Consider the following 23,774-nt stretch of genomic DNA (forward strand, 5'->3'; position numbering starts at 1 on the left):
CTTTTACAGATTGAATTGTGTCGGGTACTACCTCCAGCAGCGCCATTCCAGTCCTCCCGAGCTTCGAGGATCTTCTCGAATGGGTGGCTCTAATTCCATGTTTCACCCATTTTGTTTTTTAGATTGTCTGTTGCTTTAGCTATTGGGGGTTTTCCGGTTATCACAGAAACAGGTTTTTCATGGAAAAAATGAAAAGCCTTTCACCTCTGTGAAGTCAGTAGAAGAGGTAACTCAGCTGAGAGGAGGAGGGGTTGAAGTCTTTAAAATAAAACCTAAGTCACTTAGAATTTTAAGTGTGGTAAGTGACAATGCAGTTTGATTTTGCGGAGTCTTTGTAGAAATGTGGCTTCAGGGCATTTTACCCATTAACTTGGAGAATCTCATTGGTGAGTTTAAGCTGTCTGTCATGGTACTGCTAAAACTCTACTCGTTCCTCATGTTTTTCCTCAGGAGAAGATACAGCCTTGGCCTTTTAGTGGCACTGTGTTTTGTTTCTGCCAGGCAAACACTGCTGTCTCAAAAATCCCATTGGCACTTTTTTCTGATCTATGGGAAACAAATCTCCCAGAAAGAAAAATTAATTCCGGATGATTACCATCATATCAACACTTTCAATTCTGATTTAGAGGAGAAGTTCTGGTCTGTCTAGCATGGAGGAAAGTTTCTCTCTTGCTGTTACCACCTGTGCGGGGGGACGAACCAAGAGACTTGTTCAACTCTGTGCGCTGGATAGTCAGTGATGAGGAATAAAGCTGATGACCTGGGAAACTGAAGAGGAACAAATTGTTCAGAGCGTCATCTAAGGGATTGTACTGTTTATGTATGGGGATCTAGAGTTGTAATCAAATTTGTAAATGTACCTATTATAAAAGCTTTGAAAGATGCTTCATGTTTCCATGCATAAAGCAACTTCTGTTGCAGAGCAGGAGAAAGGGACAAGCATCCACTGACATTCAGATGGGAAATCACCCCCCCTTGTCCCAGTCAGTCTGGGCTGTGAGACTAAACTCGGGGGGGTGGGAGCCCTACAAAGCAATTTCTGTGCTTTCTAAGGAAAGATTACTAGCTCTTGAAGAATTTCCTCCCTTGAAGCAAGTTTATTTCTTCTTTGATAAAGTCATCTTCAAGGGATCAGAATGTTATGATGTTAGTGGAACAGGACAGTAAGAGTTGGCTCTAAATGTAGTTTTTGAAAGAGGATGTGGTTTAGCATACTTTAAGTACAAATCAAGAAATTCCAGTTACATTTCCCTGGAGGGCTTAGGGGAAGGAGAATACTGTCACGTGTACGAAGTAAGACAAAGACAAAGGGAAAACAAAAAGCCGTAGCTTTCCAGGAAAGCAGGTGTACTGCAGTTGTACATTTGTGTAATGGTTTGCAAGTGCCATTTGCATATGATTCTTCAAACACAAGTAAAAGAACTAGATGGAAAATGAGTCCATTTTTGTTTGTTTTTAGAAACCATTTTTGAATTTCCTAATAATATTGCAGCTTATTAAAATGCACCAACATTTTTTTCCTTAAGAATGTCTGATACTGTTTTAAAAAAAAGGGATTTCCCCTTTCAGAGTATACTGAGCTTCTTTGTTGTTACAGGTCCTTCTCTTTCAATCATGCTCCTTACAGAAGCTGGGACTTAATAAAGCAAGCTGGCTGCTCACATTTCTAAGGAAGATTTATTAGAAATTCTTCCTTTTTTTTTCCCTACAAGCCATACTTCTTTCTTTCTTTCCCCCAGAGTTTGCCATGAGTCTAAGCATACAGTTAGAAGAATGTCTTAAAATAATGGAATTTTCATTATTCCCTTTTCTTTACAGAGAAAATGTATTACGTATTTGATTTTTACAGATAGTGTATTCTGAGACATGATGTGCTTTGTTTCTCTCATTTTGGTATATACTACTAATGGAGCACTAAACAGTGATTTTTTAGAAATGCCCAGTGATCAGCATAGAGTACCTTCACTGTTTCAGTAAAGGAGGAGGAAGCGCTGCTTTGCCATACTGTTACCTTAGAGTGCATTTCACAATAGAGGTACCTGCTTTCAAAGGAAAAACATTTTGTGAATACGTGTGAAATTTGGAGCAAGCCTTTGTAGCTTCTGCAGACCTAGCCACAGACTGTGATGTGCTGTAAGACATGGAGCTTCCAAAGTGCTTTCCATCCCTCTTTCCTTTCCCCTCTTCTCCTGCCAGCCCTTGCAGGAGGACAGGGCCTTTGCTGTCCCACACGCTGACTGGTTTTGCCATGAAGAGTTCAGCAGAGGGTGCTGTGCTGGCTCTTCCCCCCGGGAAATGGGCTCTGTCACCTTTGGGCCCAACTCCAGCACTGCTAGCCTCAGGCACTCCTTCGGCTCCTGTCAGTGGAGTCTCTGGCTGTAATAATATTGAATGGTTAGGGTTGGGAAAGAGAGCTCTGAAAAACAGTGAAAACATCCTATTTTTATGTAAGGAACCCTTACTAACTTTGTTAGAGATGTAATATCCTCTTAAATAGCTCTTTTCAATAGCTCCTAGTGTGCCGCTTCAAGCCTTACATATCCTCAATATTACATATACAAGAAATGTCTGTTTCCAGAAGATGAGTTTGCTTATTTGAAGAGTCTTGTGAAGCTGAGCCAAGGTTCCCAGTAAGTCTCCTGTGAAAAGGGCGGTTCCTTTTCAGTGCCTTCAGGTGTACAATGCACTGCTGCTCATGGCACCACTGACCTTTTCTTCACAGTGGTAGTCTGCAGTCTTAATTCAACTGCAAAAACTAGCTCCCTGTGTTGAAGTTTTCCATGCACAGCAAATGTCCCTGGTGGTTGTTAAGGAGAGGCAACTTTCTGCAAGTTCTCCCCCAAAAAAGCAGAGTGTCTGCTCCGTGAGTCAGCTGGTGGTGTGAATTTTGAAGCTTGTAGCAAGATAAGGAGGCAGGTGAAAGAGAACTGATTTCAGAAATTTTACCTTTGAAAATATTGTGTGAATACAGAATATTAATATTGCATCACAGAAACTAAAATTATTTCCATCATTTGTTAACAGCAAATAGGGTGATTCAGTTACATGAAAAAGTTTTCAGATCCGAAATTTGTTACAGTGAAAGTTTTCCTTATGAATGGAGTCTCTTCTTCTCAATTAGAACTGGGAAGATAAAGGGTTACAAAATAGAAAAAACATATTGCATTAAACAGAATCATCATAGCACAATTGTGATTATGAAAAGTGCTGTAAAAACAATTAGCAATAAACAGTGTGTCCTGGGAGGTTTGTAATCTAAATAAAAAGATAATGGCTGAGAGCAGCATTACGCCTGTTTGTGCAGATGTGAACCTGAAGCACCGAGAAAGGTGATGCTGGCTGTGCCTGATGGGCACAGTGGGTGTGAGGCAGGGCTAGGAGGGACGCCGGATTCTCCAGAGCCCCGGTCCACGGCATTCACCTGAAATAGTTGCATGTTGTGCTTTACACAATGTGCAGCGTTAATTTAAACAAATTTATTGTAGTTCACGTATAATGAAAGCTGAACATTTTAAAGTACTACAAGGTTGAAAATAGACATAAACATGGCTTGGTTTTTTACATATTCCCTTAGTCTTGTATGATAAAATTGCTATTAGTTTTTTAATCTCTGAAGCTTTGAATATTCCCTTCTGGACCTGAGTTCCTGCCTCATTTCGATCCCTTTGCAAATTTCTGAACTGTCTTAAATCCTTGTGTAACCTTTTCTGCTTCTTTGTTCAGCCATCTGAAGGATTGGAAGCTATTTGCTTTTGACCTCAGGGAATTTGGGACTTGAAGTATCATTTAGGTTTACAGTGAAGAAAAGTCTTTACATTAAAGGAAGTGATTTAGTGCTAATTCTTTAACTGAACTTGTAGATTATAGAATTAACAGGATTAAAATATGTCCTAGACATATAGAAGATCTAATCGCTGTTCATTTTCTTGGCTAAAGTTTGCCTCAAACCAAAACCTCCATTTTTCAGTCTCAGTTGTCTTTATCCACTATCTGAATTTGTTGTGTGATGGGAGGAAAACTGCTCTGAGGAAACCAGGATGATGCAGGGAAACTCTTCTTCATTAGCTAAATTTTTCTTTCAGCCTGTCTTCAGCTATGCCGTTTTCCTAGTTTTCTGATCTGGCTATTTGAACTGGGTATGTCATTTTGGAAGGCAGAGCTTTTGGGTTTTGATCCATATTTCCATTTTTGGTAGAATGAGTTCATTGTCTTGTAAATTCGGGAATAGTTTATGTAGAAATATTTTATTATTTGAGTAAAGAGAAGATGCATTGAAAGTCTTGAGCGTCAAAGAGCCCTGATCCCAGTTGAGGATCCCGCTGTTACCTACAGTGCCCACCTTTCCTCTAACTATAGAACATCAGAACAGGCTGCATCAGCCATTTCCCACCATCACTCTTACTCGGGCACCATCTCAACATTAGGCAGTGATGTATATCTGAAACGTGTTGATGATGGCAATAGTTCCTGGCCATTGGAGTCAGAACTGGGAGATCCCTGTGCAGTGGATATCACTACACATGTGCTCTCTGGCATTAAATGCCTTACAATTAGATTTTGGTTAAAATTCCTAATGAATTAGGTGGTTGTCTTTTTTTCACCAGAAAAGACCATTTTGTTGAAATCAGAAGAGTCAGGTTTGACAGATCTTTTTCAGCTTAAGGAAAAAGATAAAATTCTGTAAGTGGTCAAAACACTCAAACTTTTGAATTTTTGCTGATGATGGTGGTTAAAGCATTTTCAGTTTGGAGAGTTAATTAATTTAAATTTCAAAACAAAACAAAAAACCTGAAACACTAAACATAAATAACCTCTTTTTCTGACCTGCAACTTTTTTTTTTCAGATTCAGTTTACAGCTTCTTTCCATATTTCACTTTTTTGTTCCAGTTTAATACACAAAAATTTTCAAAAAAATCAATTTCTTGCAGGATAAGAAAATACCTGCTTTCTCCCCACAAGCTCAACATATCATGTAAGATGACAATCAGCAAGAAATCTTAAGAAATAGGGCTGGAATGAAACCAGAAACGATTGGCTGTTTCTTTCTGCCACAGAAAGGCTACGGACAAGGACAGGACTTAGGAGACATATATTGGTATTTTCTATATATATAGTGTATTTTCTGTATACGTTAGATTATACTTGCATCACATCCTATCTGATTTCCTCTAAGTTTTGATGCTGAAGGTTTTCAAGAGCAGCAGCATCCCATAACAGCTACTGAAATAAATTAGTGTGCAAAATAGCACACTAAAAATATTTAAGAAACCAAAAAGCTGGACTTCCAAGCTGGCATGACTGCAAAATGACATGGTGTGGGAACAGACCGCTCAAAATAGGAAGGAGAAGAATAATTCAGGGTCAGTAGGGGAGACGGGGAAATAAGAGCTTGAGCTGATGGAAGATGCAGTGCTTCGGTGCCCAAGCCTGGCTAACAGCAGAAGCTGCTGGCACACTGGCAAGGAGGAGGAGGGCAGTTACCATGGCTCAGCTTGTGGGAATGGCTATAAAGGGAAGAAAAAAGTTCAGGATGTGGGGTTTGGCCAAGTATTAGGGTAAAAGGCAAACTCCGCAGCTGAGTTATATTTAAAAAGAAAGGAGACAGTGGAAAAAACTCCTTTGAATTGGACGTGGAGAGCTAGTTAGAAATTGCAAGAGGAAGCTAAGAATGGTTTGTGCCAAGCATCGCAGTAAAAAGGTTCCTGACTATGAAATACATTCAGCTGAGAAATAAAGTCTGAAGGGAAGTGGAAGAAGCCCTATCATTTGAAATACTATAACAGGAGTAGACACAGCACTCGAAAGTGCACTGCGGGGAACAGTCTTTTTTTGGCAGGGAGCGAGACTTGGATGACCTAATAGCTTCTTTCCATCTCTATTAGAATCACAGAATCCAAAGTCTGTCTCAGAGCAACAGCCAGCTTTGAAAGTTTGCCCAGTTTTGGCATCACAACGTTGGTTAGTACTACTCTGCACGCTCCAGCCCCTGCAGATTCCCAAAGCAATAGTTAATAGCTCTGCTGACAAACTCTCTGATGAGTGCAAAATGCTAGCAAGCTGTGGAATATATTTTGCAGAGATTTTTACCACCAAACAGACCAGATCTAAAAAGAAACATAAACAAAATTTGCAGTTTCATGTAAGATCGTTGGGCAGAAAGACATTGTTACTGTATTTCGATATCCCCTTTGCTGCCCAGTGATTACAGTGCCAGTTAGTTATGGCTTCACAGTTCTCATTCTGAAGTCAGGTTTCACTCCTACTTTTCTATTGTGTTTGATTTAAAAGAGGTGAAATCTGTCCAATGTATTAAATTGTAACAAGAAAAAAAGTTTAGCACATACTGGTGGTGTAGCTGCTTTACCTGTTGAATCCCAGTAGCCAAACTGAAACACAGGCAGCTTTCTCAACTGTACAGCTCTAGTTAGACTTTTTTAAGAAAAAAAGACAAATTCTTAGGAACAAGTGAAGAACATTTTAAAAATTATACTATCTTATACTATACTATGTAAATACTACAGATTCGTTGCATATCATCGTTGCTTATAGCTTTGTAACAGTGCAGTGATTGTTAAACATCTTCTGCCTCTCCCCTCCAGTGAGACGGTTTGGTGGGAGAGAAACTCCATGTCTGCCCTACATTGGGCCACTCATTTCTGTTTTCCCTCGCAGCTTGGCTGCAAACCACCAGAAGGTGCAAAAGTAGCTTTCATGCCCAAGGGCAGCGTTTGTCTCTCATCCACTTGATTTTCAGGCTCTTCGCCCAGGCTGGCTCTCCCGCCACGTTCTCCTCTGCCTTTCCCAGCACGACTGGAAGGCAACAGAAAGCAGCGGGAAGGCTCTGTGCTCACTTTGTAAGAAATTGTTTTCACTCTCAACAAAGACCGGCTGGAGCGCTGCAGAGAAACAGGACTTGCTCTTGCTGGACCTCTGCTGTCCGGGAGCACGTTATGATTATTTGAGAATGTGGAGAAGGTTTACTAACATTGTCCTAAGAAGGCTGTAAGGAGCTGTGGGTTTCTTTGCCAGCGTCACCTGGGTAATTCGGAGGTGTTGATTTTCAAGGATCTGATGGGCTGTGTGCTCTGCCTTTTCACCCTGCCTGCCAGACCAGCCTTGATAGCGATGCTGCTCACTCGAGGGGGAAAGCAAAGAAGTTTTCAATCGTGTCTGCTGTCTGTGTTTGTCAGTGGAAAAAAGGAAATCTCTTGGGGAAGAGTGGGAACAATTGAATTATTTTATGCTGAGGCACAGTAAAATTCATTTTAAAAAATATTGCCTAATGTCCTTAATTTATTCACAGTACTAGTCCCAGCAGAGTTAATAAGACTATTACGCACTTAAAATTAAGTATGCACATAGGAGTCAGTAACATCAGAATCTAACGTTTTACTTCTATTTTTTTTAAATCTCTTTGTGGCAAAATATCTTTTATTATTTCAGTGTTGTTAGAGGTTTAACAGCACAGTCCCAAATGGGTTGTGAGCTTAGCAGAAACTTTTTAAAAGAGTCCAAGTTTTTAAGCACTAACAGGGCCCTTGCAGAAAACCTCCAGGAAATGCCATTTCTATGTTTAATGCGCTGCCCTGATAACTCTGTAGAGATGCAAGGTGAAAAGCACAGAGTGGGAGAGGTTTAACAGAATTTGAAACTGAGAAATTGCGCTTTCTGGATCCTCATGTGCTAAAAAATCAGACGAGGTTAAAGGAAATAGGTAGAGAAGGGAACTAGAAGAATATGCTAGTGATAATGAGAACAAGGTGGGAGGCACAAATGCTGAAAGGAAAGAGGAAGGAGACAGACAGATTTCTGAACGTTGATTCATTTCCAGTAGTCACTTCATTGACTATTGAATGTATAGCTTTATTATATGTGATTTCTGCTAGGCCTGGAGTTCAGCGACACTTCATTGAGGCATGTCTTAATAATGGGAAAGGAGCAAAGGCCAGCAGAATCTCCGGGCAGCTGAACAGCTCTGACGTACTCTTTTCCTGCCCCGGAGGTTTATTGCTACTGTTATCCAAATCAGATTCTTTTTAAACCAATCTTAAATTCAAATAAAGTATTTCCTGACCTTTGTTACGCTATCTTTCTTACCACTGCATATGGCTGAGGTCTTTTCAATTGTCTCTTTTTTTAAGACTAAATCTATTTGCCAAATGTTGGTAAATAATAAAGTAGCTGACTCTGTTAAAGGAGATAGCAAGTGGTTGAGACAATGACTAGTGCTCTTAAGAACAGGCACCTGTCTGCAACTACGTATCTGAAGACTGAAGATGTCATTTGTTTGGAAGAACTCAGTTAAAGGCATTTTCTATTTCTACACTAACATGGATTTTACAGAACAAAGATATATATTAAAAGTCAGAAATACAGGCATTATTAACAACTGGGTTTTGCAATATTTGATTTTGTTGCCATATGCAAAGAGTTATTTTTAAAGCCTGTGCTGCTTACTCCTAAATACCCGTGATTTGGCTTGCCGTTCGAACAGCAACGCAAGCGTGGTTTATGCTTTATAGAGTAGCATTGATTTAGCCTTGCATGTACACCTTAGAGCAAAGCTCCTGTGGCCTCGGTTTCTGCTGCCCTGTGTCTGTGTCCTGGTTGAACAGACGGATGTTGTACCTTCACTGCTTTTGCTGTGAAAGCCAGTGGTGGCCCTCCTGCTCTTCAGCTGGTGGGAGGCTCAACAGAAAATGATGTAGTAAACACGGCGCCTGTGTACGCCTGTAACACAGCCGAGGTTTAAGAGAGCAATACAGCGTAAAACAAGGACAATACAAAGGTAACACACAGAAGAAGTAATTAGAGCAGCAGGCTCTGTCTGGGAGTTTTGTGGCAGTCAAACAAACATTGGAAGGTGGTTCCTGTTAGACACCTCGAAGGAGAGCAGGTCAGGGTGCGGCTCCATACCTGTGCCTGCTCCAGGCAGTGCCCTTTGTAGGGCACTTTACATCCTTTTCCTCTCAAAATGGCTTGGAAAATCAGTCTGAAATTGCTGGGTATTTGGGTTGTATCTCTGCTGTTAGTGCAAGGAACTGTTCACGGTGATGTGCCATGCCTCAGGGCTTAGCCCTGCCCCGTCCATCAAGGTTGAGAGACTTCCCAGAACTGCAGATAAAACACTATTCACTATTCCTGCCTTGACCTTGACAGTCCCAGCTTTTATAGAAGACATTTGGAGCAAAGAAATAGAAAAAAAAAATTTTTTTCCATCTCCTTTATATGTAAGGGCTGAACTTGCCAAAGCTTTGTTCTTCTCCAAAGGGACCTCTAGCTGAGGTCTCTCTGTGTCTCATCGCTCCTTTCCCAAACTGAGCACTGCGGTACTCTGTCTATAAAAAGACCTCAAAACAGTCTGAAAAAGATCTATCGTGATGGCTTCTAACAGACTGCAGTTTTAGGATCAGTTTAACTGGATCCAGTTCTCCACCCATTTACTCCTAGCTGTGTCTTCCTCTCTTCTGACATTTCCTCTTTACCTTTTACAGGGTCGGTTTTTGGGCATCTCATGTTTGTTTTTCTTTCTAATCACAGAGCTGAGGGGAGGAAAGGGGTAAGAACAGCTCTTTTGACAGAAACCCAGATTAGCTTGGTTAAGTGGATTATGAAAAATGTTCAGGAGTGGGAAGTTTAAGGTTTCATGGACTGTTAGAGCTTTTAAGTTAATCTCACTTAGGATACAGGAATGCCTAGATGTTACCAAATTTTCTTCACCATCTAGTGGCGGAGATCATCAGCTAGTTTAGGACTTTAAAGTCTCTTTCATTCTAACCTGCTGAGTACTATTCTAAGGTTAAATGAGGAATTTCCTTCCAGACCATCGAACCACTGAAGGAGAGCTGCCATTTCTGTTCCTTTAGTGGGAAAATAAGTTATCTAAGAAAGGAAGAGGAAGGACCAAAAAGTCACACTCAGAGAAAGGGTCTGACATAAGTAGTAATAACATTTTCTATTAAATGATTTATTTTTTGTTATTAAAATGTTTATCAACCACTGTTCATTGAAAATAATTAAAAGATTGCAAATGCAAATTTCAAGCTGAGGCAAGGTTATGAGCTACTTCAATATGACTTTGATTTTAGCTGTTAGCTACTCGTGGAATGTGGTTGCTCACTCAGCTCGCATGCTTTTGTGTCTGTGCCCTGGCATTTATGATGTTCTTGTGGGAAATCAATATTTTAGATCCCTCTTGTTGTGAATAAATTTGTGCATGGAATTCCATTTGCAAAAGTCTATCAAAAACAAATAAAAGGCACCAACTACATTTGAAGAATTTAAGTAACGTTCACACACATCTTTTTTTCATTATTTTCCCAGCCCTAAGTCTTGACTAAGATTAAATATCGGGCCTGATTATGTTCTACAGGATATAAGCTTCATCTCTTCCAAAAATAACATTAATCTCTGTGAACGTTAACCATTCCTTTCAGAAATTAATGTTAATGAAAAGCAAATAAACGCAACCGTGTATTATGCATATTATTTTTACGTGTATTTTACAGAGTTCGTTTAGTCGAAAGAGGATCTCCACATAGTTTGCCCCTCATGGAGTCAGGAAAAGTAAGTACTAAAAGAAGATTTAAACGTACCTTTTATGGTAAATATTTTCAGTAAATGTCCATTTCTGTTCATTTTTACATGAATGTAGTGTTGAGGAAAGCTTTACCAGCTGTGCAGACTGAAGACCTTTCTTTACTGTTGAGGTTACAGCACAGTGGCGGTACCTGATGCGCTGTACCTCCCTCTTTTATGCAAAAAGCATTTCCTTTTTTTATGCAAAACGAAGGTATTTCCTCAGCATCCCACTCTTGAAACAGCCAACAAATGTGCCAGTAGTGACGGCAGTTTTGTTGATGTAGACCCGCCTCCACTGAGAACTGCTGGGAGATTACCAACGCTGTACTCACAGGCTACTGATCACCTGCAGAGGGACCGTCCCGGGTGGGTGGTGTTGCTGTGGGGACAGAGACCAGCACACGGAGCTGAGGGTGCTACTCTCAGCTCTGTCCCTGGCTGCACTCTCTGGCCATGCACCGGTGACCGAGACCTGCTGCTAAGCGTGCTCTGCCTTTGGGAGAAAGGAGAGGTGCTGTCGCGGCTGCACTGAGCCACCGAGGCAATCCCTGCTCACTGACTACTGCCCTTGACGCTGGGGATGCTCATCTAAAGCTTTCTAACCAAACGCTCATGGGCAGAGGATGCTCCCTTTTCTATTTTAGGGTTTAACATCTGCCCACCTCTGTAGTGGGTGAATGTCCATGACGTGAAGTCATTGGCAGGGCCTTGTTCTGGGGAGATCGCACGGTGCCTCTGGCTTGCTTTTTGTTTGAGGCCAAAGTGTCAGGTGGCTGGCGTGTTTTTTCTCTGTTCTAGTCCATATTCTCAGAGAGACGAGGGCCATGTGGTAGGATTTTGTATTGTAGGTGAACATTGGATTTCTGAGGAGTTTTTAATGATGGAATAGCTTTCACAAAGACAAGAGGTGTTGTAGCATTTCCCAGATGTCTCAGAATTTATTACATCTATGGACTATTTTAATTTTTTGTGTTTTAAGTCTACTTTAACTTTTTAAGGATTTCTTCTGCTTTGTAATGAAGGTTTTCTGGGGACGAAGAGGCAGCATATGATTGCATAAGCCAGTATCTGCTTTCTTACTGCCTCGCGTTTTCTTTCAATAGATCCTCCCAGGAGTACGTATCATTATTGCTAATCCAGAAACGAAGGGACCCTTAGGAGATTCTCATCTTGGTGAGGTGAGTCATGAAAACTTAAGCTTTGTATGCTTTGAACTAAATTGCAGAGATAAAGCTATCATCTTGTATGCCAACGGTTTCCTATAATATATGGTATCACATGCCCAGTTGAGAAGATTGTGAATTCTACAGATCTTTATAGTATATAAAGTGTGTAGCATGATATTTGTATCATTATTAAAATTCTTAGTAACATACTTGATAATTACTAATAATACCTTGAGTTTGTTAAAAAATTGGAAAAAATCTGCTTTTTCTAACTGTATTTTCTACTTGGTGCTTTACTAATTTTGATGGAAACTTACAGGAAAAGATAAGTTTATCGATTAGCCTAATTTCAACTGGATGGTTTTCTAGCGCTATTCCCTTTATAATCATTGTGCTTCAGTGCACTGAAGAGCTCTCATTAACCCAGTTGAGCAAGGCTATATGTTTTTCCAATTTATTTTATGTTTCTAGAGAAAGAAAAAAAATGTTACTTTCAATGAGCAATTAAAGATCTAATTAACAAAATTAAGAATTTGCTTAGTCATAATTAAAACTACAATCTAATTTGTGAGATTCGTCTGTAAGACTTCCGTACTATGAAACTGTAAAAATTTCCGTGATGCCTTGAGGTAGATGAATCCTTCTCCATGGGTGGAGGTCCCTGGCCTCACCCTTTAAAATAATCTGTCTGGTGCTCATGGAGGATGCCCTGCTGGAAAACCGACACTGAACCAGGGCGGGGGGACGATGGAAAGAGCACTCTGGTCTGTAGGCTCTTCTGAACATTGCCATAACCAGGCAGACCTCGGAGCTAGCTGAGCCATTCAGGGAGGCTGTGCAGGTCTGTGGCTAACCTGGGGCCAGGGGCTGCAAGGCGTCCCCACTGCGTCCCTCTGCCCCAGGCACGGCTCAGATCTGCACTCCCACTTCAGCAAGGCTAGACTGGGGTCTCTGGGCCCAAAACTGGGTCAGTTATGGGTTCAGAAACAGTGTTAAACAGCATTATAGTATTATCTAGCTATGACTAAAAATATTTGCATCAAGAATTTTCAATAATGCTTCATTCTGGAAAGCTACTTTAATTAACACCAGTATAATTGCTTTTAACTTAGATATGGGTTCACAGCACTCACAATGCCAGTGGGTATTTTACCATCTATGGAGATGAATCTTTGCAATCAGATCATTTTAATTCAAGACTCAGCTTTGGAGACACACAGACTATTTGGGCTCGAACTGGCTATCTGGGCTTCCTGAGAAGAACAGAACTCACAGATGCAAATGGAGGTAAGAGGTTTCTCATCATCTACGTCTATGCACATAATTTGGATTATTTTGAGGCTGACACCATGTCTCTTGGCCTGCTCTACCCGATGGGTTCTATCTTTGAAACCTGCAGAACTGCAAAAAAGCCTTAGTTAAAATAATAACAAAACAGAGGGCAAGATTTCCCTACTGAGACAGTTGCTTTTCCTTTGCTGTACCTCATGTGATATAAATCCCCTCCACCAGTGGCTTTTTGGCGATGTTAACATGCCAAGTCCTGCAGCTTAAAAAATACGAAATACAGCTTAAAATGCCATCATTGCTCTCGCAGTCATATCCGCAGGAATGCATCCATGTGGACAGAAAAAGCCTTGTTGTGAGTCTGAGCCCTGTCCTTGCTGTGATGACCACCACCTTTGAGAATTCCTCTATTACAACCTTATTGACAGAAGCTGTCGATTTGTCAAATTTCATAGAACCATAGAATCACAGAATGGTTTGGGTTGGAAGGGACCTTAAAGCCCATCTAGTTCCAACCCCCCTGCCATGGGCAGGGACACCCTTCACTGCACCAGGTTGCCCAAAGCCCCATCCAACCTGGCCTGGAACACTTCCAGGGAGGGGGCATCCACAGCTTCCCTGTCTTCCAGCCTGCGGGGATGGTAACTGAAATGTAACGCAGGCAGCAGTCTGCAGGAGAAGCTACAGGGTGTTTGGGTTTCTCTCAGGAAGGTGCGGGCTCTTGTGACTTGTTTTTATGATATTCCATATCTTGTGTACGCATGTGAGCAAACCAGCACTGCCAGGCACACACAGTCTCTGCCCGGGAAAACGTGACTTTCCTGCCATTTTTGCAGAGCACAGTGCCACGAGTGGCGGCTGGCTGAGGTGGCAGTCGAAGCTGTTGGCCAAGCGTGGTCTCTAGCAACGCTGCGGGCACCTCCAGGAATGATCCCAGGGCCCCGGTGTCTGTGCAATTAGAACAGCCGTTATTCAGCCAAAGAGGGAATTCATCAAAACTGAAAACATTTTAGCAATCACTGCAGGTTATGACTGCCGCCTGTGTCCTTATGTTAGCATCTTCCTGAAGAGAGTTACTTTCAGTTATGCAGGCTTTTTTCATTTCACAATCATAGCCCAGCCTTGAGAAAACTCAGGATTCTCTGAGGGTATTGCAACTTAAGCATCCAAATGGCTTAAATCTTCTCATGGCAAAGAGTTGCTAACTCTCTGTTCTCCTCCCACTTTTAGCTCCCAGTGCAGAAAGTTCTCTGCCCCTTATCACTGGAGAGGTTATATTGCCATTATATTACCACTGTGCAACTATCTAAATTAATGTAAAAAGAGCCAGTTATCTACTTTTAAGTCTGTGAGCAATTATTATTTCTTTAGGGATAACATGCAGTTGTTTATTATCAGCCTAATATTTTTTAAAAAGTGTCATTTCAGCCTCATTTATTTCTTCAGTCGGTAAAAATTGGTATTATTAGAGCATTACGCTCCAGAGCTTGCCATTTGTCTGAATGAGCAATTTGCTGTCTGGTACATAGCACGTATTTCTAGTTTATTGGTAAACACCTTTGTAATACACCTTAAGCATCAGTACTGACCATCTCAAAGCTACTGGAAGAACGTCTTCCATACTGTTAGGGTCAAATCCATCCTTTCTCTTTCAAAAGAGAGAGAAACAAGGAGCCTGTTGTCTATTTAGGGCACCTTAAAAAAGAATGAGTCTGTTCTGCAGCCACCTGCAAGAAAAACAGGAATTTATGCCATTATCTTTGGATAAAGACTTCCACCTTTCTCTTCTTCAAATGGGAATAGTGTTTCTGCCTTCCTTTTCTCTGCTTTCGGCTCTGCATTGCACTTTCCATTCCACAGCAAGGGAGAATTCTCATTAATTTGGAAATCACTTTGGGGTTTCAGAAATTCGAGGATAACTTATAAATGTTATACTTACTTATTTATTAATGTGAACATTTTTGTCATTTAATGTACTGGAGACTAGAATCATTAATATTTTTCTTCCTTACAACCAGAACGCCATGATGCACTTTATGTTGTGGGTGCATTAGACGAAGCCATGGAGTTACGAGGGATGAGATACCATCCGATCGATATTGAAACCTCTGTAATTAGAGCACACAAGAGCATCACAGAATGGTAAGGATTATATAACACCAGGGCCCTTATATAAAGCTGAAATATCTGTAATGTCTGGGGGTTTTTCCTTGGATATTGCAATTGATCCAGGAAATGGCCTGTCAGGATGGTCACAGGATTTATAACCCAGCTGTAAATATGTCCTTAGGATGAAACTTTTCACAAACAGGTTTAATCAGGAAGTTTTCTGCTAAGATCATTCAATATGTTTCTTTTTGTGTGCGTGGTTTTAAGTACAAGTGAAGGATTAAACTTTTAATTTGAAAGAGCCAAGCAGCTCTCAGGTTAGGTCAGTAGCTGTTTCTTGGAGTTTGAGAAAAGCAAACTGGTATGAGTTCTAGCTTTAGGAGTGATGTTATTATAAGGAGTAAGCAAGCAAACATTTCCAATAAATGAAGACACTAATAAACTTTATTAGTGAACACACTGTTACTTTGGAATTGGTTATTAATAAATGAAGCAGTGATCAAATCAAGGTCACAATGGAAACTGAAGCAGTAAATCAATGAGTTAATAATGATATTGTCTTAATCAATGTATCACATCATCAAATGCACACAGCAGGTAATAATTTCTTGAGGCCGACATGAGAACAAATTGCTCTTCATTATTCTTGCATCAGAAGACTGAGTCAGGTAGTTGTTTTGTTTTGATATAACCTCAGCTCAGCTCTTCTCCTTTCAACCAAAACGAGCCTGTCGCAACAGCCAGAGCAATTTAGTGAGTATGAGATGTGACTCTCCATTTTTCTTTTCAATCCTGGCTGCAAAGGTATGGCCTGGAGCAGTAAACTTAATAATGAAGCACAGCGACCAGACTGGTTTCTTAGTCAAAACACCTTGCTTTTTAGTTAAATACCTGTTATAATTAAGGCAGTTAATTGCTTGGCTGATTGTAACTGAGGTTTTGCCTTTTTGCCTCCTCCCTAGAGCATCATCACTGCTGGGATGGTCTTGTGCCAGCTAGCCATGACACAGGGTGGCGGGTTCTGTGTCCTCATATAGACCAGCGTGAACACTTTAAGGATGTTGTGAAATGCTCCTTGAAAATGTGTCAGATCAGTATCAGTACTGGATGAACAGTTTTCAGATCAAGCTCTTTAGGGACAGCTCTATTATAAGATGGCCACAGATTCATAAATTGATGTGTTCAGCAGTACCTGTTTGTCAGAGATTTGTGTGTCGTCAAAGTGTGAGCTGATGGGCAGTGGATGAAGTAGCCATATTACACTGCAGAAATTGCCATCATGGGTTTCAGTGGCCAGAAATACTTCAATTATGTTCCTTTTTCCAAGATCACTGAGGGCGCTTTGAGGATCCTTTTCCTTCCATTATCATTGAAATCCTACAAAAGGGTTGAGGTAAGCTGAGAGGACCAAAGAAAAACGCCATTTAATTTCTTGAATTTCTGCCAGAAGGTAGAAGTATATGCAAATAATTCTCGGTGCCTTCACTCTTCCCAGTAGTTGGGTGATAACGTACAAGGCACATGAGCGACATTTCAGACCACACACTGTTCTCTAACTACCCTTTGCCCAAAGGCCAAAATTGGAAGTCTTCAGGGTTGTTTTTTACCTTGAAGAAGAGAGATTGCTGATGAGTTAGATGTTTCTCTGATGTAGTCCCTGCACAAAATGGACACACAGTAGTTCAGAGTGACGACATCTGGTTTGCTCACAGTTCCCAGCCTCTTCCTGACCAGTGCTCTGCTTAATAGCTCTCTCAAGTCAAGCCACCATCATGGAATTTTCATTCATAGTCCTAGTCCTGAGTGTCCTCTTAACTTCTCTTTCAGCTTCTCTTAGAGATCCTCCTCTTGTCTTTGTGAAACACCCCTTGACAATATAATAGCCAGTTAAATCTTTCTTTTTATATATATTTTGTATATGCCTTTCTTTGGACGGGGGCATGAGCCTCTTCCTGTTGGAGGCCCTGGTTGGTTCAGTTACAATGACCCACTAAGGATTTAACTGCATCAATACCTATTGCAAACAAACGGTACTGGGTATATCCATTTGACAGACTCTAAAAGTAGCCTCAGCTTCCAAGAAACACATGCTGATTTCGTAACTTTTAACGCTATTGAGGTGACTTGTTGACTGGCATGCAGTCCTGTTGTGCAACTTTGGTCATTCAGGATCAGATCTAAAAGGTCATTTAAAATTATTCTTGTCTTTTGAGAAATTTTAGCACAAAATGAACAACCTCTGACTCTGGACCTCCTGTGTCTCAATACATAAGAAGCAAAAGAGTGGCACAATCTGTTTTTATTGTGATGTGTAACTACACCAGGCATCTTTGAAAGTGTTTTTAATACTGTGCAATATCTTGAGAAATAATGTATGTGTATGCGTTTTAATTAAAGCACATTGTTGACTCATGTAAATCCTTGAAAGAGGAACAGAACATAGCTTCCTGGAGTTTGCTAAGAACTGGTTTCCTCTCTCTGCATAATGACAAATAGGTACAGCTACACAAGATATTTGGAGAAGAAAACCATTATGGGTGTCTTTGGATGTGTTTCAACAACTTCCTTGCTTTTCCTGAAGCATTTGGTGGGATGGAAGCAGCAGGAGGGGCTGTTCCCAGCTCAGTGTGTTGGCTGTGTTGCATCTATTGGGTGTGACTCCATAATTTCCTGAGAAAGCACGGCCCTCCTGGGTCCCTAGTGTTTGGGTTGGGTTGGGTTTTTTTATTCATCAGGGCTAGAAAGTTAATCTATTCATATGTGATACATGCTGGCCAATGTATCTTCATCTCAACTGGTGAGAACATAAAGGGCAATATTTCCCTTTACTTACAATAGTCATCAGTGAGTTAGAATCATGACATATGAAAAGAGTTTTAAATTAAATTGAAACCCTCTTAGGAGCATCAATGGCTCTAGGACTTAATAGAGGCTTCATGAAGGTTTTGGAAATCAGTCTTCTGAACTCAGACAAACTAACTTCTCCTAAGCCATGTTTTAGGGACTTGCTCCTGAATCATGCCATTGTTTTCCCAAGTAGCAAGCTAACAGTAGGTTTAAGGCAAGGTTTCAAGTGCTACCTTATATTTTAATAAAACCGGCTTTTTTGTTAAAATATATATAATACTAATTTAAATGTTTGTACAGCAATCCATAAAAATTCTAGGACCACTCTGGAGATGGTCACCTGGGCAGACTGATACTTCACTTTGTTAATACTCAGCATCAATCAAAACTTACTAGAATGTCTGTGAAAACATAATTACAAATTAAAATTCATTTCATAGCAGTACTAAGTTAAAAGGAGCCTGCATAGCCTTGCTGTGGCTGCCCATTAGTTTTGCAGATCAATAAGCCCATAAGAATTCAATCAAATAGTCCTTTGGCAGGATCTCAAAATGATTTTTTTTTAATAGTGAGTACTTCTCTCCTAAAATCCATTCAGTTAAGCATCAACATAGAGAACATTTTCCTAACTGAATTTTGGGCAAAGTGAGATACATTTCCAAAGAACAGGGATTTTCAGAATTGTCTTAGTAGACTAAACCAGTGCACTTCTGCCTTAATCAAGCATTGACCTTAGGGTAAGTAGCTCTTTTTGAAGTTGGCTTATATACATAACACATTCTAACTTTCAGATGCGTATGCTTGAGACAGTTCTGGGAAATTATCCCCTGATTTTATAAGGTAAAGGAGGGGAAAGTACAGGGCTTGATGTAGAGTTACATGTGTAGAATATTATTATTTATGCTATGGAATAAGTTAGAGGAAGAAATAACCATTGTCTGTGTCTTAAACACCTGCAAGGAAGAATGAGATTGCTCTTTGTTGGGCCTTAGTCCTGCTGACCTCCTGTGAGACATCAGAGGCTTTGGAGACATTTGAGACGGGGGGAGGAGGATGGAGGGAAGCATACACCAGACTTTCATACCCTCCCAGCCTCCATATTTGGAAGGATAAAGGCATTATCCTTAGCCAGAAAAGATGCCCCGTAAAAGAAACCAAAATTTACCTGCTTTGGCTTAAGGGCTTAACCAAAATTTTGGGGTCTCACAAAGTTCTTTCAGTAAAGGAGATACTGGTGCTAATGGTGTTCCCTTGACCATCTCACCTGCTAATAAGGAATGTAAAAACTCCTGTCCCCTTAAGCCCAGCAGAAATAAAACACAGGCAAAATAAAACAGATGGAGACACTGCTTATTTCTCTGTCAACCAATTGGTCCAGAAGAATCGCAGCTCTTTCATGCTGAGCTCTGACTGCCTGGACAGCAGCCAGCCCAATCCAGAAGGCACGTAGCCATGTTAGCCTGGCACCGTGTGAGTGAGGAAGCCCCCTCCCCAGCCACCCGGGGACCTCCGTGCAGCCTGCAGTATGCCATGCAAACGTTCCCAGGGCTCTGCACTCCTTCACTAGGCAGAGTTTATCCCAAAAATCTTTCAGCTCAGACTACGTTCCTGCTGTTCCTTCTGGTGCCTCCTCTTTTAACCTCCTTTGCTCTTCTGGGCTGCTCTTCAAAAAACCCCAGAGAAGACACCTCCGCCCACACATCGCTCATGCATGCCTTCATGAACACAGCAGTGCTGTGACAGTTCTCTGGCTTCAGAGGGAACCACACGTTCTCCTACTACCTCCCCACTTGGATTCGAGTTTCTGTAAAGTTTAGCCCAACACTTGCTATTGCAGCAGTATTAAAGTGAGAGCTAGTGGGGCTGTTCTTCTGCCCCTGCCTGCAGACATCTTCTTTCTTGCTACATACACTTTGTGGTGAGCATACAGGAGCCCTAGGGGTTGGAGCAAAAGGTAACCAAGGTGGAATGAAAATGGTAAAAATGAAATGGATTAAAACCCCCACCACTAATACTACTTTTTCTTTCGTTCCAGTGCGGTGTTTACCTGGACAAATTTATTGGTTGTTGTAGTTGAGCTGGATGGATCGGAGCAAGAAGCTTTGGACCTGGTTCCTTTGGTCACTAACGTGGTCCTGGAGGAACACTATCTGATTGTAGGGGTGGTGGTGGTTGTGGACATTGGTGTAATTCCTATCAACTCCCGTGGAGAGAAACAACGTATGCACCTACGAGACGGATTTTTGGCAGACCAGCTAGATCCCATCTATGTGGCCTACAACATGTAGTCTTGTACCTTAAAGCTTCCATGGACTTTACTATAGATGTATAAAATTTTTTGGTGTCCACTAAAAAAGTGTGCAGATAAGATGCTGACACTCATCAGAATGGAACTGTTTCTATTACGACTTTTCAAAGCAGTCACGATTGGCAGGAAATAAAATGTGAAATGTTTTCTTTTACCACTAAATTTTAGAGAAGAAGGACTATGGGGTAAGGCCCTTCAGTGTGTTGGAAAAGCCCATTTTAAACTTTTTTTTTTTTTTTTTTTTTGCTTATTGGACAATACTGCTTTTTGAGTAAATGTGGCTTTGTATTTTACATTAAATAAGCTGAAGTAGATGGTTTTTTTCAATTCTGCCCTCCAAATGGATTCTTTTAAAACAATTTGCATACTAATACAAATAATTGTTTTCTTCATTTGTTTTAATATGTCATAAAAAGCTGATGAATACAGATCCATTACTAACTTAAGCCATTTTAGATCCCACATCTTAGGAAACTATGTAGTGGTACGAGGAGAATACCCAAAGTAGCACCTTTCAATTAGAAATCTTGCAGCTTTCTGTCGGAGATGCTGAAAGCCCAAAGGCCAAAGAGCCTTTGCTGTTAGCGTTAGAATGGAAGAAATTTATAAATAAGGTGTATTTCGGCAATGAACTTGCAAATATCTTTGTACTAAACTAAAAAGATAAAATAAGTTAACTACTTCTTCTGTAATTATGTACAAAACGTTTAATTTATTTTGATCTCTTTAGAAGTATAAAAGAGAAAAAACATTCAAGAATATTAAACTCTTGAAATGTTTGCTAATATAAAAACAAAGTGTTGTATTATCTTGAGTGGATAGTATCACATCAAATATATATATATGAAATATAAATTCACTAATGACAAAAGATTTTAAAGTTTAAAATGCAGTACTTGTCACTTGCATGGTGTCTCCCACTGTAGATAATCAAATGTTACTCACAAATTTTTTGGAAAAAAAAAAAAAGCAATCCTGGATTGCTAAGTATCCCTGTCGAAAAGAATCCTCTAGATACCAGCAAGTGGAATTATTGCTGCCTTTAAGGCAGTGAATGAATTTAAGACTGAAAATGCACTACAATAATTTTCTTTTCTTTGCCATGGAGGCAACAATAAATATTCGTGCTGGCATGTGCATACACTTGTTAGACTTAGAAAAGGCAGGTTGAGGAATAGCACTGTTGTCTAGCTGCAGAACTTTGTTGCACAATTTTTTTCATTGTTTTAGTTGGTGTTTTTATTGCTATAAGGAAAAGTTTTGGGGTTATTTGCACAGTTATCAATTTGCCTCTTAGCTAGGACACGTAGCTCGGTGGCCAATGCATCCAGTTTACATTTACAGGAAACGATTGTTTCGATGGTCTTTAATTTATTCCTTAACGGAGAGGAGCGTACAGTCACTACAACTGATTTGGCACGAATCGTGCATCTGCTAACTAGTCCCTAAACGCATTAAAACATCAGAGGAACCGATCTGCCTGTTTAAAGAACGGAGGAGTCCCGCGGTCGCCGATCTGAGGCCACCACGGGGGAAGAGTAGGAAAACATGCATCACAGCTGCCTTCATTTTACTACCTTTGGATAAAAGAGAGGTTCGATTCCCCAGTTCTGTTGTCTTCCCTGCAGCCCGTGCCCCTTTTTTTAAAACCTTCCCCTTCCTTCATGTGGTTGTAACCGAATTGACCTGTTTGTGATCCAGAGTGGGATTTACCAGCTGCAGTCCAAGAATGCTTTTCTTATTGTCCCAAATGACGTTCATGTGCTGGCTCTCATTACCGGATATGCATGACTAAGATTGTTGCAGGGCAAATGTAATCATGTTTATATCACGTATAAGGGAGTCTCAATGCTGGGTGTTTAAAATCTTTTTAAGAGGTAGGGACATTTTAGTCTGCATGTACAGTACAGAGCATCTTGCCACGTCAGAGGCGTTTTCTTTCAGACCATCCTGTCCACCTTCACTGTCCTGTGAATAACCCTATTCATGCTCTGAAGACCAATCCTATATTTTGTCTAATTCATTTTCTGCTCCCTGAAAAGAATAAAATCTGTTCTTAATGGCAAGTTGTTGTAAGGTTTCAGACAAGATGTTGATTGATTACAAACATAATTGCAGTGTGTGAACTAACTTGTGAAGTCCTGCTATCGCTGATCTCAGTACTGCAAAACAAATCTCGCTGTCGTTCAAAGCATCACTTTAACCTTCACGAAGTCAACTTTGCATTTGTAGAGAATAAAAGAACTGCAATGCAGTTGTGAAACGCAGTTAATAACAGCTCTCTTCTGCAACCTGTCATCCATGGTTGTTAAATCCAGAGTTAAGAGAAATGATAAACTGAGTTTCTGGTTTTGTTGTGCAAGCAAAAGGAAGGAAACATTTAAGCACCATCAGACTGAGCAATAAAGAAGGATTGTTCTGTATTAGAAACTGTACTGTAGATAAACCATTCATGAGAATGTATAAAATGTTTGTCTTGTGACCTTGTGCTTTTGGAGTCAGACAAAACCATGTAATCAACTTGATGCACATGCACAAAAAAACAGAGGGTACACAATGAACATTTAAACACAAAACTAATCAAACAGGAGCAGATTCCTCATGGTGCTTGTTTATTATATATATTTAATCCTGCTTGACACTTTACCCAAGGGAAGACTGTCCCTTTTATCAGTTGAATGTTAGCAGCGTTATTTCATAGAGTGTGGTGACTGGTTAGAGAAATTCATGTAACTCAGCCAATCACAGTTTCAAACAAAAATTTTTATGTGCAAAGGACAGCAACCTTCTTGTATGTTAAACCACCAGTACGCTTTGTACATCTGTGATAACGCCTGTTTTATATTCAAATGAACAAATAAAAGCTTTTATTTTTGTTGCTCTGAAAATATCGGTTTCTTAATTAGTCATCTAAAAATGGAGCTTCCCAGAGCTGCGGACGCTCAGTGGAGGATCATGGAGAGCTATACTGTAATTTTATTTTGTTTACCTCTCTTGTTGCATAATTTATTAGTACAAATCATTATACTTTTAACAATGTTTAAATACTGGTGTGGGCATTTATTGCTGAAAGACTTTCATATGGCAACAAATGTTTTTTGTGAAATGTTTTTTTAATTCTTTTTAATATATTCAAATATACTGTTCACATTTTTGCTGAAAGTGTAAAGATTATTGTAAGCTTGGTAACATTTTGTGAGAAGCAATAACAAGCATTAGTACTGTAAAACTCCTCCAATTTGTCACTTATCACTTTTGTTGCAAGGTCTTGCTACCGGCATATTTCTAATCAGTCACTGAAGTTACTGATCCCGGTGTTACGTCTCTGCTGGAGCTTTCTGCCAGTGGAAATACATGAGTGACTGCTTGGTCACACCTGTGGGGCTGGAACCTCCGTATTGATTCAGAAGCCTTGGATGACCAGATAAACCACTATTTTCTTCGGCCTTTTCAAAAAAATACCGTGATTTCAGAG

At 40.3% G+C, this 23,774-nt stretch overlaps 1 protein-coding gene across 6 annotated transcripts in view; it reads left to right on the plus strand.

Annotated features, from left to right (window-relative positions):
• Positions 1–23,187, plus strand: part of DIP2C (disco interacting protein 2 homolog C) — a 329,448-nt gene extending 306,261 nt beyond the window's left edge. For all 6 annotated transcript variants that reach the window (XM_054815993.1, XM_054815996.1, XM_054815990.1 and 3 more), the window contains 5 exons: positions 10,510–10,567; positions 11,686–11,760; positions 12,861–13,035; positions 15,054–15,177; positions 20,027–23,187. In XM_054815993.1, the coding sequence (XP_054671968.1) occupies positions 10,510–10,567; positions 11,686–11,760; positions 12,861–13,035; positions 15,054–15,177; positions 20,027–20,279 (685 nt within the window). In that variant the 3' untranslated portion in view covers positions 20,280–23,187. The remainder of the gene's footprint in view (positions 1–10,509; positions 10,568–11,685; positions 11,761–12,860; positions 13,036–15,053; positions 15,178–20,026) is intronic.
• Positions 23,188–23,774: the final 587 nt, after the last annotated feature.

This window comes from Grus americana, chromosome 2, assembly GCF_028858705.1.
Source record: "Grus americana isolate bGruAme1 chromosome 2, bGruAme1.mat, whole genome shotgun sequence".
NCBI classification, from domain to species: domain Eukaryota; kingdom Metazoa; phylum Chordata; class Aves; order Gruiformes; family Gruidae; genus Grus; species Grus americana.